General features: G+C 39.0%; 2 protein-coding genes across 2 annotated transcripts; one reads left to right on the top strand and one right to left on the bottom strand.

The window, feature by feature from the left end:
• The first annotated feature begins 61 nt into the window (after window positions 1-61).
• LOC143186262 (trypsin-1) lies at window positions 62-12,325 on the top strand. The gene is made up of 4 exons (XM_076389834.1): window positions 62-264; window positions 9,193-9,497; window positions 10,852-11,003; window positions 12,115-12,325. Exons 1-4 carry the CDS (start codon window positions 62-64, stop codon window positions 12,283-12,285), a joined length of 831 nt encoding a protein of 276 aa, XP_076245949.1. The 3' UTR covers window positions 12,286-12,325.
• A 520-nt stretch (window positions 12,326-12,845) lies between these two features.
• Mrps11 (mitochondrial ribosomal protein S11) lies at window positions 12,846-14,074 on the bottom strand. The gene is made up of 5 exons (XM_076388894.1): window positions 13,757-14,074; window positions 13,409-13,536; window positions 13,227-13,327; window positions 13,082-13,147; window positions 12,846-13,006 (listed from the first exon to the last, which is right to left on the bottom strand). Exons 1-5 carry the CDS (start codon window positions 13,993-13,995, stop codon window positions 12,899-12,901), a joined length of 642 nt encoding a protein of 213 aa, XP_076245009.1. The 5' UTR covers window positions 13,996-14,074; the 3' UTR covers window positions 12,846-12,898.
• Window positions 14,075-18,255: the final 4,181 nt, after the last annotated feature.

The raw sequence follows: 18,255 nt of genomic DNA, 5'->3' as shown, positions 1-18,255 counted from the left end.
CCAGGAAAATTCCTCTTGTAAGTACCCTCCTCTCCGAATGGGAATAGCTCTCTAACGAGATATGGCACGTTTGATAACAGTCGCGGACGTCCCCTGTGGCCAAGGAAAAACCGGCACGCGCACAGGGAAACTCGTCGGAGGACAGGACGCGACACCGCACGAATTTCCTTGGATGGTGAGCATCAGCAGGAAGGGAGGACACTTCTGCGGCGGCACCATTCTTAATTCAAGATTCGTCCTGACTGCGGCGCATTGCTTGTGTTCGTAAGTAGACGCCCGTACTCTGCACACATCGTGCTAGACGGTGCCGTTTCATTCGCAACAATATCGTTCCATTATCTCGACGTTTGCATAATACACGTTCGACTCGTATCATACCGACGCGAACTGTACTTAATCCTGCCGTTCTGCGCGACTCCCATTTTACGTGGAATGATTTTCGTTCATTTACTCAGACACCGAGCTCGCGATGTGCGATTGGGGACTGTTCTTCGACAATCAGAACCGTATTTTTGTTCTCAAAGGTTTTTTAAGGGATGTTCCCTAGCTATGAACTCGTAACTTGTTTGTGCATGAAAATTTCAATTGTTCTCTTATAATAATGAAATTAGATGATATACTTAATGTGTCAGAGACTATAATTTATCTATCAAATAACTTTTGAGGTTCCTCATAGGAGGACTTTTAATTTTTTTAATTGAAATGTAATACAAGGAGCAGTGTTACTTATGAAATGACCTTAATAAGAAAATTAATATACTTAATTTACTTAATTATATACTTAATTTTATTATGTAGGTCGTTTCATAAGTGAAGGTGCTTCCTGTTTTACATTGCAATTAGAAAAATTAAGGCTCTCGAGACGAGCCTCAAAAATTATCTGATAGTATTGCAGATAATATCTATGCCAGTTATCAATTTTTCCATCTGCTACAGTAAATAATGAAGTCACTTGAAAAAGTAATCTTCCAATTATTCTGGATTTCTTAGATCGCCTTCAACATAAATGAATTTTCTGACTCAAAAGAGAAGAGAAACTGGCAATCAATATCCATAAATTTAACGACAAATATTGACACTTTTACGCTTGAAATTATGCTCAAAAGCGACAGTATTTCTTAAACAGCCCGATATCGAAATCTTCCCTATAATATCGAATATTTCATGTATTCAGAATAAACTATCCCTACCATTAGATTCAAAGGTTCGTTTCCATGGGATTCCGCGAAAAATACAGCGATGGAGAGGGGAAAAGGGAAAAAAATGGCAGATAAATTTCAAAGCATTACGCTGGCAACGTTAATATCGATCGTGCATGATAATTTATATCTCCATCCTTCGCAAAATAATGCTCAGCTACACAGCGTTCGGGTAATCAATATGCAGGTTGCCTTCGAAAATATTCATGGCAGAAAACCGACTGTTTCTTCATGGAAAGCTGCCCATTGTTGCCCGTAATCGAATCTACAACTGCGCGCGGGCACGCAAAAAGCGAGAAAGAGAAAGAGAGATCTTATCGGGACGAATATTCACGGGCGTCCGATGCGCCAAAATTTTGTGCCATTTTCCACGTAAATATTCGCGCAACAACGCACGCACCAGCTTGTCCAACAAACCGATTTGTAATTATTCCGATACGATCTCGAAGATTGAAAAATGGTATTCAATACCACATGCTTGATCACCAGTCGACCAAAAGTGGGATCATTTTTTTATCGATATTTAGATGGCAATTATGTTGCCAACTTTCTTTGCTTATTTTTCGATTTTATGAGAAAAGATACATTAAGAAATGAAGATGACAGATACGCCATAATTTGTTGAAAGATTTGAAGATTTGAAAAATTGAATATTTAAAAATTTGGCTACATGTATGTATGATAATTTTAAAATGTCGAAGTTTGAAAATACAAATATTTGATAACGTATATAATTTAAAATTTTAAATATTCGAAATTTAAAAGAATTAGCGATTTGAAAATTTAAGTATTTGAGAGTATGAATATTTTGATATTTAATAATTGGAAAACCTATACAATGAATTGAGTACATAACAATTTGAATATTTACTTAATAAATCGAGTGTACCAAAATTTGAATATTTTATCTTTCATAAATATGAGGGTAAGAAAATTCACTAACTTAAAAATTGACAAGTCCTCAAATTCCTCAAACCAGCCCCGTATTTTCTCTTTTCAATAATCAACAAGCAAACGTGCCTAAAAAGGAAAGTACGTAAATCTCAAACGGAGCGATTTCAGTGCACGAAAGGCATCCCCACTGTTTGAGGGATAAACGCGAAATTACAGCAGTTGCAGAAAGACGGAGAAACACGATTTAAAAGTACCCGAGGCAGCCTGTGGGGTGGTTTAATTTTTTAAGAACCCCGCCGCCTCAAAATGCTCTGCGAGTGACTGTCCTAATCCACTTAATCCGTGCAACGCGATCCGCGCTGCTTTAAAAACTGGGAATCCAGTGTTGCCCTACTGAGGGAAGCGTTTGCAAAAATCATCACGCCCTGTGGAGGGATAAAAAGTTTAACGCCAGTGTCCGAAAAAATTACGAAAGAGACGCGAAAGAGGCGGTGTAAAACGGTAGAATCGTCGCGGGGACTATCCTATCGCCGAGAAACGTGGAAATCGTTACGCCTAGACGTGTTCTCTCTGCGGGGAAATTTCTATTTCGTTACATTGCACAGTGTTCGAAAATGGCTATTTGACCGCGGAAAAATAAAAATTTGGACTATCTTCGATTATTTAATCTTTGGTGTCATTAAGTTTCTTTCTTTGTAATGTAACTTTAAATTTAGCGTACCGATATTGTCCTTTTTTATTCTGCATTAGTTGTTTCATTATCGACATACATTTTATAGCTACAAATATTATATAACGCTGAAAAATTTCGAATAAATATATTTGCTTATTTCTTTAATTAAATAATAAAAAACTTATTAAGCAAAATTTGAAGTTAATAGTACCAACAAGCTTATTCACAGGAATTTATACACCGTTAGAGATGTAACATAGTTTTTTCTGTCTAAGTTATCATTTTCGAGCACTGCGCGTCGAGAAGAACCGCCACCACGATAGACACTAGCATTAACGCCCATGGGACCCAGAGCGAACAGTAGACGTCTCCTGTTTTTTCCTCGTTTCAATCGGCACGCTCCCTATAATCTCGTTGCAAAGTGGTAATTAAAAGGTAAATTGAACAGAGGAAACGCGAGAGGGAGAAGGGCGGAAAAAGAACGGCTCCTCTCATTTTGACGAATTCATACATGCAAATATGGCCCGCGGATCGAATCTTGTTAACGCGACAAACGTCCCTCTGACTTCATGCCCGCTTTGTGATTATCGTATAAGCGGATAAACGGCCAATCGGTTCGTTAAAATTATATAAAACGACGCGTGTTCCCCTCTCGTTCTGGACGATTGCACGCACACGTGGACGTCGGCGCGCGCGCGATCACGCCCGCGATATCGATGTTAATTGGAGCAACGATTACATTTTAAATGAAACCTCGAGCGTATTTTTCCACCAGCCGTGGAATGGAAATACGAGAAGCATTGTGACGAGCTAAAAACTGCATGGTGGTATTTGCATAAGCAAACGTTCGCACAAAGCAGGACCGTGGCTCTGGGTTGGTATTAAGCGGTAGTAAATCAACCTATTAAAAATCAAAAATCTTCGTGCCGCTATATAAAAGTGGATCCGTGGATTAATTAATGTTGTGTATTTCTATCGTTTGTACGCATCGACAGAATACATCGAAATGAATGATGAATGTAACAATGTTGAAATGTGACAAAAGAAACTACTGTCGAGGGCAGATGAGTTTTGATCTGGTTCTGTACATCAGAGGAGGAATATGATCATTTACTGAGTAAAGCATTCTGTACAGTGAAAATAATATTATTTCATACATTATATCGATTCTCCAATATAATTGTTCCATTTTATTTCGAAAAATGATTTTGAGGGTAATCATTTTTCTATCTGAAATAACGAGTATTTTATACTTCAACTATTTACACCTTTCAGGCTTTGACGTAAGAAAATATTGAAACATGTAGTCAATTTCGAAATCGCTACTATTTCAAATAAATCGATGTTTATCATATTTTCACATAGCAAAATTAAAAATAACGAACCGAAAAATGATTTCAAATATTTTTTTAACTTCCACTAATTTTAAAATTTTCCCTGGTCCAAAGCACATGAGTAAACTACGTATGGTGTAAATATTATTTTCCACAAAAATGAGAAACGTTCCCCTCCTCTGATAGCACCCTCCACATTAAAATTCATTTGTTCCCAACACTAGCGATTGTCATCGAAATATACAAACAGATCGAACTACCGCCTAAATTCTGCAAACTACATCTTTCATCTCCCTGGAAATTCACAGACGAAATAGAAACGATGGATACAGTATTTTTCAAATAAAGGACTGATAACATCGACGTCCTGTCAATGCACAGTACACAATATACAATAACCTTTCTTGAAAAGGGAAGAATTGAAAATTGAGTAGAACAGACACGGCGATATCTTTTGCAAAAGGATGAAGATAGCTTCAATCAGGCAAATAAAGTGAAGAGAAGTTTTCGAAAATATTCATTGCTCCTCTCCTCGTGGATATAGGTTGGCTCCTGTGTAATAATGTCCATGGAGGTGTAATTAAACGTCGAGACAGTGGAGCTGTGCGACGAAACGTGTAGACACTGCATATCTCTCTCCTGGTCGATGGATACAGAGAGAGAGAGAGAGAGAAAGAGAATCTGACGAGGGGTCAGGGGGTCAAGGGGCGAGGGCTGAGGGTAGCCATAGAGAGAATCCAACGGAGCTTCGGCGTTGTAAACCATGATTGCGTGTAGATTACAGACCACTCGGTAATTGCTAGCGGCCATGCAAAACGCATGACAAAACGTTGCCACCAGGCGCGAGGTCGTGAAAATATAACCGACTGCCGCCATTGTCTGCGATTTCTTTATCGTCCGCGGAAACGACCGAAATAAATTTCGTTAATGCAGTTCTACGCGTGAAAGGGAACTATTTGTAAAGTCCTCGCAGCAGAGAAAAAGAACAGGGAAAAGAACATTTACAACATCCATTGAAACTACAGAACGTCGAGTGTCTGTCTACGGACGTGACTATATCTACTTACATAATTAGTGGAAGAGTCCCCTTAGGGACAAAATAACTGTGGATGAAGATCGATAAAAAAACACCTCCACGTTGTTATTTTTAACAAGCCATCTGCGTTTACCAAATAGTCTATTCAAATAAATTACAAATTCTAACCAGAAATTAAACCAAAAAAATAGACACTAGAAAACAGAGAAGATAACAAAAATGATATGAATTTAGATATCTACTTAAAAAAAAGGAAGCAAACGAATCGAAAATAGAATAGACCAGAAGACGCCTACACACCTCAGTTAGTTCACATCCAATGTCAAAGGAAAATAACGGAAGCCAGATCCACCACAGAACATCACGCTTCGTGCTCCCTACAGCAGAGTTTACACCCAAATTAACGTGCAATTAATGGCTCGGATATCGTGAAAAAAGGCCACTCCTTTCCCCTCACTAGCCAGCATTTAGCCAGCGGTGCATTTTAATTGGAAGGGTGCGACGATAAAGGAGGGAGTGACGATGATGCATCCGTGCTAAATCGTATAATCCACAGGCACGGTGGTAGGATGGAAGGCCTGCCCTTGACGAGGGCGAAAGAGTCCATTAAGGGGCTCCAGAGGAAAGAAGCGTCGAGGAAGGCCTCGAAGCTTGGAAAACGCCTCGAGTATCACTGTACAGTGGGCCACGTAATTGGAACCACTTCGACAAATTCGTAAATAATGATTTCAGGGAAAATTAGTTTAGGCAAGCTTCAGATGGATCGAAGAGGACCACGTGATGGGCTACTCAATTTCTAACGCTAATATTTTTCAAGATTACAAGTTCATCTCTAGTTTTCTGAATTATACGAGATACTCCAGAAAAGTTACAAGATGTGTTCTCTGATTCTACACGAAAAAATTTGTTGAATATGTAGACCAAAATTTTTTGATGATGTTTTGAGAAAAATGACTTTGAATTTAAGCTGAGCATCAGTGTAGGGAAGAATAGTATTATGACTGAGGGGTACGCGGGGCAAAGGATGAGCTCCTAGTTTCCAGTAAATAGAGTCAATGGTCAGACTGTGTGTTCCTCTTACCCCGTGAGTTTCTCAAACACCTAGAACTCTACTTCAGTGCATGCATACTTGGATAAAATTCGAAGTCAATTTTGTGGAAAACGAAACCAGAAAAATTACAAAAAACAGATTACTCTGTACTTTTAAATGCATGTGGAGATAATATCGAATAATTTCGTTAATCAGAAAATAAAAATGTCTAAAACTTCAACTTCCTTCTAATAGAAGGTACTTACACATACCGTAGTTTTACACCTGAAATCTTCCTTCCATTAGAAGTTTGCTTCCTCACTGAAATCACGCCAATCATCAATAACCAGCGACACCAAATATCAAAAATCAATTACAATAAAACAAACGCCATAAAAAAGCAGAAGCTCAAGTACCATGAATCAGTAGATAGCAGTATCACAGTCCATCACATTCTCCAAAGCAAAACAGTCGAATTTCACCAGGCAATTAACATGTTAAACGTCCTGTACAACTTCCAAACCACACACCCCACACTATTCCCTCAAACGAACTTTCACTAAAATCCCCACTCACGAACTGATCAAAGCGCAGCAAAATTACATATTCCCTGGCCCTTGGGGTCGCGGAGCACACAAAAATCGAGGCAATGAAGAAACCGAGAGGCTAAAACTAAGCCTGTGGTCGCCATAATTTTGTTGGTTATTCGAAGGCGTCGTGGACCGATTAATTAACCGAAGCCAGTACGGGAGGGGCCGTTCAAAGAACCGCGGTGTGAGGCAAGGTGCGCGCTACTGACACGAGGGTACAAAAATTCTGGTTAAATAATTGCCGACGTCCAGGAAAAGACAGTGGCAGCGGGGAAGAGCTAGCCTTTCCCCACTTGGCCGGCGGAAAGGCCAAAGACGGTGGAAATGAAAGGCTGCTGGGGTGGTGTGGGGGATGGCTCTTTATCCCTTGCACCTATACACTTCGTTCCTGGTGCACTTAACTTTCACGATGATTACTTGCCGACGACACACGGCCTCGTCGCTGGACCTTAGCTTCTTCTTGTGGGCCCGCGAGGGGGAGGGAGAGGAAGGAGGCTCATTTGTCCTACTTGGCCTACATGTATCCGTAATGCGTATAAAGTGGATGTTATGCCTGGACATTTTTCACGGTAACGCCGCCCCGTCGGGCGACCGCGGAACGAGAGCTTAAAAAGTTACTTCGCCCTCGGGAGGAGAACGTTGTTTCGTTCGATGATTAACTCGCTTTATTCTGGCTTCCCTCAGATTTATACCCTCCCTCTATTCTCGGTAGATTCTGTCGTTCTTCGCGAGTCAGCTTCTTCGCAGTAGTTTATGTTCATGGTTGCCAGGCTCGACTCTGCGTCTAGGGATGAGTGACGTCACATCCCCACTATCACTTTATATACATTCGTGGCATTATGATATCATGTATGTTTATGCTATATTTTTATTATACTTTTTTATGCATGTATTTGTATAGCGGATTTCATTGTCTTTTATATTGATAACATTAAATTTACTTTTATACTTCAACCATTCGTTTTATACTTTTATACATACTTAATACGCGAAGTGTCCCAGCAAATATTAATAAAATGTTTGATGAACAAAGTTAATGATTTAATAAAATAATTATGCACATAAATAACTTTCATTTTTACTTTCACTGTGAATTTAATATTAACAGTACAAAAAATAATGAAATCCAATAAACAAATATGCACACAAAGTAATAGTAATACTGATTTTTGCCTGGTTTTTACTATTTGATTTTTGTTAATGTTAAAAAGAATTATAAAGTAGATTCAGCTATCTAGCTGTTGTTAAAAATTGTGTTCTAACTTTTTTCTTGTTTCAATTTTCAAGCTTGAAATATCTTTGAGAAACTATTTATGTACAAATTGAAGTAAACTTTTTTAATTATAACATATTTTATGTACTCTAACATAGTGACCTATAGCACCAATTAGGAGCTATTGATCGGTCGTTATGTGCCAACAGCTAATCAATTAATGAGTGGCTCCTTGAAGTTCAGAGATTGGAAATTAAAATTTGTGCTGCATGTATTACACATGCAAAAATTTAAATCTCCGATTATTGAACCTTAAGAAGAATATTGTTTAAACGATAATAACGAACGATCAAATTGAAGAGAGAAGATTGAAATCCTAGCTTTAAGCAAAGACTTCTGAAAGAACCTACGTAAGACTGTAAGCTGATTATGTACAGTAGTGAAAAAGTTAGACTGTTGTAATTTTCATTAGTCGTAAATAGACTTACCATGGCAAGCGAAATGCTGTCAATCTTCGATGAACTTACATTTGGACTTCGGAGATTATAAAGAATGCAGTACTGCAGATGCACTTTTCTCATCAACGCGTAAATTTCTAACGAACCACTGACTGAGACGCGCTGACTAACTTCACGACTCGACCTAGGATAACACAAACAGAATTACGTAACGTAATAGGGAAAGAACACTCAGGAAACAAAATTATAAATTGTAATTAAATAATCTCCCGGGACATATAACCAGTTTCTCATTAGTTCTCTTCAATTGATACTTCAAATCGATATTACTCCAGCGCGTTATTTTAGTATAATAATATTTCATTAAAATTAATTATCCAATTTAAAAGAAGATATCGTATTGGAAGCCTCAAATGTTCATCGTTTCTTTCAGAATTTATTACAGAACAAAGTAATGCTCTTTCAATACAAAGTTGTTCTCTCTCAAGTTAAAACTCACTTTGAAAATTTTCTTGTAATATTGAAAAGTACCGAAGTACTAAAATCAATTCTTTTTAACTTCGAGAGCTATATACATAATAAATTATAGATTCAATTATAATAAACATTGCGAAACATCATAAATACCTTCAACCCCCAATCCATCCTAATTATATTACCCACCCTCTCTCTTCAATTTCACTAAACATTAATCACCCAAGAATGCCCCTATCTCCCAAAATTCGAAAGAAATGATTGCACAGAGAAATTGTTCACACAATATAGATCCACGTCTGTGATTCCCATCGGGCAATTACGTATCGCCATCGGGGAGTACAATCTAAAGGGAGCAGAGACGCCGCCGTCGCAACAAGAGAGAGTGGCGAACGCCATTTTGCACCCCGGCCACAAATGCGGAAAATACGTGGACGATATTGCCCTGCTGGAACTCGCAAGGCCAATCGCTTGGTCGGAAAGCGTGAAACCCGCCTGTTTACCTGTGGCCACAGGAAAACCAGGGTACAGCGCCTTCGGCGGGGAGCTCGCTAAGGCAGCTGGATGGGGTTGGCTGGGCGAAGACAGGTCGAAATGTAAGTAAATAATGCCCATGGACCATTTTCCAGTAATTCATTCGTGGAAAGGGGCCGTTAACGCTGATCATTCGCTGCCTCATCAAACTAATTGAACAATATAAGAGTCGTTGCCGAGTTCGTCGATTTCGCCCGTTGACTTTTACGCGGGCACGCTTTTCACGGGGAATTTCACGAACGGACAGGCAACGCTCTCTCCGCTCAGTAAACTAAGTTTCGAATTAAGAAAGGTAAAAGCAAGTTTAGAACGTTTCGGCGCAGTTTGTTTTATTAACGATGCGATCGTTGCCGGTGCAGTGAATAAGTAAAGGCACACCGAAGTTATCAACGTGTACTGTAAAGTTCTCTGCAATAAGTCCGAGCATCTAACCGAATTCTCCCTTGGAATTGCATTCTACAAAAGTTCCTGCTTACTTGGTGAAGTCAAAGGAACCGGGGCCAGCGTTCGAATTTAACTTTGACCAAAAGACGCTTTCGGCTGAAATCGAATTTCACTGACGTACCCTGGGATGTTCTTGGATTTACGGTAATTTATACTCCAGGATCGAGGAAGTTCTCGCACAATTGAAGGGGGAAGATGTACCACGGATGATTAGTAATATCTTTCACAGTAAATAGAAAAGTATAGTAATGTATGGTGAGTGGAAAGTAAGGACCAGAAAATTGACGATAGGAATTGAAGCAAGACTAATCTCATTTCAAGTTGAGCTAACATTGAACGAATTTGACGTGTCTGACTACTAACAGGTGCACTTCTACTTATAGTGGTTAGTCAAGTTCGCGTTGAGAAAGTATTATGAGTCTAAAGTGGGCTTTAATATAAAACTACTAAACTACTAAATGAACATCTTGCACTCATCACAATAGCCTGTTTTAATTTTTACACTTGTTCATAAATTACTAATTCAACCTGAAAAGTGGTCATTCTACATAAAAAGAATTAATCTAAAATACAGAATAAGATTTACATGCTACACTTTTGAGAGAAAATTGATATTAAATTTTAGTAAACTACTAGTACATCCAAGCACACTGTGAGCCTTTACCCCTTGCCTAAACTACAACTGTACTTAATTGCAGTTATGCTCAGATTCAATTTTCTCTAAAACAGAGTGCAATATCAAACAATTGCACTTCATATTTTCGTCTCACAGTCAGATTTTCACCTGGAATCTAGAATCACCACTTTTCCCCTCGTATCACCAGTCTAATTCGCCCCCTACATCTCCTCCCCCCTCTCATATCCGTTTACACAGATAGCCTCTCCCTCACGATTAGAGCACATTCAGAGCACTCTCACGACACACGTACCGAGAGGATATATCAAATAACATAGCCGCCCGCTATCTTCCAGATAAACGAGCGGACGTCTTGCAGAAAGTGGACGTTCGCGTGATCGAGAACAGCGTTTGTCGCGAATGGTACGCCAGTCAGGGCATGTCGACTCGCGTGGAGGCGAAGCAAATGTGCGCCGGCCACGAAGACGGTGGCCGGGACTCTTGCTGGGTAAGTGAAATTTATCCGTATCATTTATCCGTCCCAACCTTAACCACCCCACGGGCCATCCGTTGTTTCCGGTTTGTTGCAGTTATCGATCCCCCCACCCCTGCAGCCGCCCTTCATTCATACGTCGCTAGTTAGACCGCGTTGCATGTCAATCGTTCATACACGAAAATTCACGCCCCGTCGAACCGCCGCGACACGAATTTCAATAAATATCCGTGGTCACGCGGGCCGACGCATACGTCGAATTAACAGCGAAACGCTGGAGTGACCGGCCACCGAACCAAATTGTTCGACCGCAAAAAAGAAGCGACGCGTGAGGATAACCGACGGAAAATACGTTGACGAAATATTGCGGCGCGCTATAACGTAATTATCGAGGGAAAAAGGACGCGAGTACGTACGTGGTACACGAACCGATACGTTTAATGCGCGATTCCGTTCGCGGACCATTTGAGGAGCAACTTCTACTACGTTGGGCGATTCCCACTGATTATCTATGCGTCGCGGTCCTACCTCGTTTCTGACTACCGAAGGGGTGATATAATTACCTCTGAGCTCGGTGTCTGAGAGTCGCTGCTGTTAGTATTACAATAAAACCGCGACTTAATGGGTTTCTGGGTGATGAAACATTACTAGATTCTTGAACCTACACAGAGAATGAAAGTGGTTTACTTTGGGGGTGGAGGAAATTGATTGAGCAAAGAAACTAAGCACCAATTTTGTATTATGCTTCTAAATATTTTCGAGAACTTGTTTCAGCCTTTTCACTCGCGTGAGTGTTCCTAATTATTGATGAAATACAGGCAATGTTAACCATATTTTTTAAAATACCTGAAATTTTAATTAAGTACAAGAATTAAGGAAGGATAAACCTCATCCTTGTCTAAACTCTGTTTTACAGATACTCGAGCTTCAACGAGCATTTCTTTAATTCAGGATCCTGATATCCTGATTTTTATCCTCAAAAAGTATCAATCACATAAAACTATCTTATTCCAAAAACCCAATCACTGAAATTGTTGCACTCCTGGTTAGCAAAAATAGTCTACACGTGTAACAAAATTTATAAAAACCGGATAAAACAAGTGGGTCTCTGATCTTTTGTTTACAGGCTGATAGTGGCGGACCTTTGATGATCGGAAGTGGTCCTGGAGGTAGCACGATGGTCGTGGGTGTAGTCTCATCAGGGATAGGATGCGCCCGCCCACGACTTCCTGGTATATATACCCGAGTCTCGGAGTACATACCCTGGATCACGCAACGTGTACTTTCAGCACGATGAGGCGAAGTTCAAAGCTTTGTTGTTTCACTGATTTCACCCCCAATGGAGCACGAGTCATTAAGGATTTACCAGTAGATTTATGACCATTACGCTCGCGGAAAAAAGTTCAAGATGCACAAGACGCAAGGAGGAAAAGGAAAGAGGCGAGAAGATTAATTCGAAATAGTTCTCGCTGTTACCGCATAACTTTGAAAGTTTAAAGAGCAATTCTATGATCTTTCGCGCAATTAAAAGCCAACTTCGCGGAAACGTTATGAAACGGTAATTGTATAATCTTCTATGGAAATTTGAGACAAAGGAGCAATTGTAATATCGTAACCTGATTTCAACGTCGATCATTCATTTTATCGTGTGCCGTGAAATGTGATAAAAGAAATAGCGTCGAAAATTTTAGTTAAGATATTGTAACGAAGTAGTAGCATTTTAAAAAACTTAATTTTTTATCTAGTCACGTTTTTTGTATGCTACTTATGTGTATTGAGGATTACAATATTTCTATGAATGAGTACCATGAAAAGTATTATATGTTTGTAAGATGTTTTATGTAAGTTGTAGACTAATAATGTTTTGCTGTAACTTAATTTATTGAGTTTATTATAATACAGTCTCTACATTATATTCTCCTTTGTTTTCTTGGTCTCGGAGGATTCCATGATACCCTAGTATCATCTGTGATAGAGACAATTTTCAACCCTGCCAGTTGAAGACCTTTTATGGCAGCCTAGATATAAGGAAAATTATTTATAACACAATAATTATATGTTTCACACTTACATTAATGTGTATTGATGTTTACCATTCTACCAGCCCCAATGCCTTGTACCCGTATCCTCACAGTTTTAATACCATTTTCAAGGGTACGCTAAACGAAATATGAAACAAGGTAAGTGCAGAAGATCTGAAGATTATTAAATTAACATAATGTTAAGAGTTTTTCTTACTGTTCCCATTGTAAGAGCAGCTTGTTGAGCTGCAATGTTGGTACCCTTTTTGGCATGTTTAAAACCTTCAATACCAGCTGAATGTATTAATGTTACATCTCCTACAATAACATTATCATAGTCATAGTTCATAGTATCCTTATAGGAACATTATTTAGCGACCAACGCATATTGAAACTTGCCTTTAGCATCAGTGGTAGTCATTATGGTATTATTCGGAGTTGACTTTATATTAATAATATGTAAATCTTTGTATGGTATCCCGTTAAAAAGTGTATCTGGCGTAAAAGCATCAGGAAATTCTGACTCTCTAAATTTCACAAATGTTTCATTTGTACAATAATGTTACATATAAGGCTACAGTCTAAAATTCAGTTGAAACTGTTAATACTACCGAAGCTATGTATACCATGTTACATGGTGTACATAGTATTCAGGAGTTTCAGCTAATTTCAAACTCCAGTCTAAGTAGACGTATCAATTTTTAAAGGTTAAGAAATGTCTAATATAAAGTTTGCATGAAGACTCACTGTTGATCTGCGGTCTGGATTTCAACAGAATCTTCTCCATCCAAACGTACATGTTTTTTAGTGTCGGTGGCTCTTATTTTTGAGTTACCCGTCCTATATTCTTTGCCATTAATTGAGGTTATGTGAATACTTCTGATACTTGTTAAATTGATAGACGATAATTTAGTAAACACTTTGACTGGAGAAACTTTCGTTCTTGCACAAGGAAATACCGATGACTGTAGAATAGATTTAATCATTTTGCTTGATGAATAGTAAATTAAAGACAACACCAAACACTCAACAGCACGGATAGCACAACAATTGGAGGTGTGTGGCGCACCCTACCGTATCGTTCATTAAACTCGTATCTCGTATCGTAACTACGAGCGCGCACTTGAATAAATTTTTAAATATATCCTAAATTAATTTCGAATGATATATTGTAAATTGTAATGCCATGGTATTGGCTTTAAGCTTTGCAATTTAAATTTATGTTAGTTATCTTCGTTCTCGATATTCAGTAAATCTCAGAGTAATACAATTTTGTTTTACCTATTCTTATTGTCAGGAATAATAAGTATTCTACTTTTACGATTTATAGTTTTACTTATAATTATTCTACAATTTAAGATAGTTAAACTTAGTTTATTTCTAGTGTACGGCGATTATTATTGATAGTCGATAGTATAGAAAATACGAAACTGTATGGAAAGGTTAGAGGTCACAGATGAATGTACTTACAGGTAAACTGGAGAACTTTATGAACTTCCATCATCGACGAAGTATAATGAATGATATATCACCAAATGTATTTTTTTGTCACACCACAAACAAACATATAGGATAAACTGGGCAGCTTTATAGATTTTCACGTCTCACGTTCTGAAACACCGTCTTCTTGACCAACCACTGGTTTCGAGCGTCCTCTGCGATTTTCGAGCGGTGGATGTAGGAATCACATTACGTTTTCATCCCTCACAGTGGTAAAACCAATAAACGAGGCAAAATTCCTACCATACCACCCAATGTACAATGTGTCTCACTAAACTATACTCCTTATTCATCCCTATAATTTCAAGTAATAAGCGAAAACGCTGTACACAAGAAATATGCTATTGCAAAAAAATGTATACCAGAGTGACCAGAGTAATAGTTTATGATCAAATTCAGTGGAATAAGGAATTCTATGTAAAAGTATTAAAGAGCATTCACTCATTCCGAAATTCTTAAAAACTTTAAGGGAAGATAGTACATGAACTACGGCGACCCATGGGAAGATAAATGGAATTGAGGTCCAATCGATCTTCTTTCATAAAAATCTTAAAGTTCAAAACCTAAACTAGTAAGCCAAACATATCTAACCCACGGTCAAGCTGTCACTGGACAGGGTGGCTCAGGGTAGATGAAAATAATCCAGGATAACCCGAGAAGTTCCTTTAGAGGATCGCTAAAGACAATCCACGCCCGCTGAAAACTCTTGAGCGAGTGACCAGAAGGACGGGAACCGATTACTGAATTGCGAGACTAATCGAACGAAGAATAATTTGCGGAAAGTTAATAATTTCCACATTAGTTAACTAACATTTACAAATATTAATAATTAGCACAAGTGCATAATGTGTGTGATTATTATTAATAATATGTGTACCAGGAATTGTTGCTGAGATAATTATTTTACGGAAAATATCAATTTTCCGCAAAATATTGTTCGTTAGATCCATCTCGAGATTCTTATCCCCTGAAGAACTTTTCTGATTAGTTCCCCTTCTTCCCTGAGACAGTATAAATACCCTTGCAGGAGCACGAGTGTCTCACTCGCCGTGGGTCCTCCAAGGGGTGCAGACCCCTCTCGGGATCCTGGAGGGACTCCTGGGCCCTGGACCTTGAACCACCCTGAACCTTGAACCACCCTGAACCTTGAACCACCCTGAACCTTGAACCACCCTGAACCTTGAACCACCCTGAACCTTGAACCACCCTGAACCTTGAACCACCCTGAACCTTGAACCACCCTGAACCTTGGACCACCCTGGACCTTGGACCACCCTGGACCCCTGGACTCAACTGACCAGTGGGCAGCTGGTCGATGACCAGTGGTCATCTTGGACAGCTGGCGAGTTTTTGCTTAAATTTTGAATTTGTTTCTACTGTTGTCCCTATCTACTGTTTCCGCCTTTTTATATGCACTCCGCCCACTACTGGGCTAAACGTTCTGCTTCGTCTCTTTACTACTATTAACTTTTGGATTCAATGGAGTCCAGTTACTATTTCTACTTCTCGTACTTGTCTTTCAATCATCTCTTTAGCTTACTAGTTATAAGTTTGGATTTTTAAATTTTTGCAAAGCGCTACACTCTACACTAATAGCGCTACACTTTTCTTTCACATACAGCCGCTAACGTTGAGCGTGATACAGAAATGGTAATGAGGCTTTAGAGCCCCAAAAGCGTGGGACATGAAAAGCATCGCTTACCCAGTTTATCCTGTACATTCGTCTGTCAGGTAAGTACTGTTGAAAGTGGCACAGAGACGGTAATGTACCGACTAAATCAAGAACAAGATTATAGCGCCATTTGTATACATATTTCCAATACTACTCGAAATTTAAATCAATCTAAATGTGCTATAATCAATTTTGATAATTATTTTACATATATTTGTACAATAAAAACTTCAAAAACACCTAAACTCAAGAAACAGATATCTAAAATAAGTAAATTAGTGAAATACATTAAAACATTAGATTTAAGTATTTATTGCACAGATTTTGTGCAGCTACCAAGTGATCATTTCTTAATTCTTTTTGTTTCAGAAATCACTGCTCATCCCTGATGAGGGTGTTCCTCTATTTCTTCTAGTAGAAACAAGTGACTGATTCGGAAATCGACATGGATGGGTTAGTCCGTCGCCTAGGGGTTAGTACTAGGAGAGGCGATTTCGAGTGGCGGATGGTGTGTGGAAACACTTGAGGGTGGAAACCTCTCGGTCAGGCAGGTCGCCTGTCTTGATCAGTCGGCTAGAAGCAGATATTCGCTTCCATAGTTCCTGTGAGGATACAGATAGGAATGGACACTATCTGGCTGTAAGATGCCGCTCGCCACCCCTAAGTTCTGGTCAGCAAGGTAGGACTTGCACCATCAATTACCGATTTTGCGGTTGCGGTACGCAGTGAAACCGAACTTCACTAAATTTAATTTAGTGATAGCTTGACAGTTCTATACCGTAAGCTTGAAGTAGGGTCATGGATGAAATTTTAATTTCATTTAGTATTTTAGTTCGAATTTTAGGATTTTGTTTCTAGACTTTCAGACTTCACTTGAACCTGAACTCAGATTCCATCTATTGATTCCTACATTTTCCATCGACTTCTGTGCGAGCCTCCATTCACAGCAATCTCTAGGTGGTGAGACTTGAGCAAGAGATTAACTAATCGCTAACGGAGGAAATATGCTGCAAGTAAGTGTAGGTGTAAAATAGAGTATAAAACGAAGTTACTTAAGAGTAAATTAATTCCAATTTTGAGTTCATATTCTGTTAATACGAAATTAAGACATAAAAGATTAAGAATATGTAGCTAAAATGGAGAAATTAGTACAATTTAGAATATTCCACTGTGTCGTAAGAATAGAATATAACCACAAATTTTTCCAGAAATCAATACTCTAAATAGTGTAACACAAATTCGTTTAAAATAATAGATTTGTTCTGTATGTAATCTGTGTAATATAGTTACGATGGTAATGGGACTATTTGCCATCCAACAATGGCCACGTTACAACTACACACGAAGGAAACTACCCCTTGAAGGTAATGCGACTATTTACCATTTAACGATACTAAGCTTCACAATTATTGACTATTTCTGAACTATTATTTGCTGGGGCTGCATTGAAGCTGTTTACTAGGACTATATCGATCCTGTTTACCTGGAGTAGGATTATTTACTTAGGCTATATTAGGACTAATTCCTACGACTGCGTGGAGCTTATTTACCAGACCCACATTAGAATCTCCTAAGGATCTACCAGAACCACTAATGACTGCGCAAATAACCCGAAACGTCAACAACTAAAATACAAAAATTTCATTCTCCTCTCACGCTCAGTCCACCGCCTCCGAAAAGTAATTAAATTTCCAGTTACCATTTAAACCGCCACCTCATTCTCCCCTGTCATCGCTATTCTCCGACCATCCTCAAATTCGTCTATCACCCAAACGCTCGGTTCACCGAAGTTATTGAAATGGCATATCGCGCGAACGTTCTACGCGCCCCGATATCAAATACATTAACGCACCCCCGACCACGCGGCGTTCTATTTTATTAACATCACGACGAGGGAATTCGAAATATTGTGCCGAATTTCAATAGCCCAGAATTACATATTAACTATGATTAAGCGCTCCCACTCCATCCTCATCCTGTTCAGGCTGGCCGATCGTGTTTCCCTTACGAAACATTTCCGGCTGACGTTCATCCTTCAACGCGCACAATAACGCGGCCGAATAATGCGGGAGTA

This window comes from Calliopsis andreniformis, chromosome 12, assembly GCF_051401765.1.
Source record: "Calliopsis andreniformis isolate RMS-2024a chromosome 12, iyCalAndr_principal, whole genome shotgun sequence".
NCBI classification, from domain to species: Eukaryota; Metazoa; Arthropoda; class Insecta; order Hymenoptera; family Andrenidae; genus Calliopsis; species Calliopsis andreniformis.
This window is presented reverse-complemented; position numbering and strand designations above follow the sequence as displayed.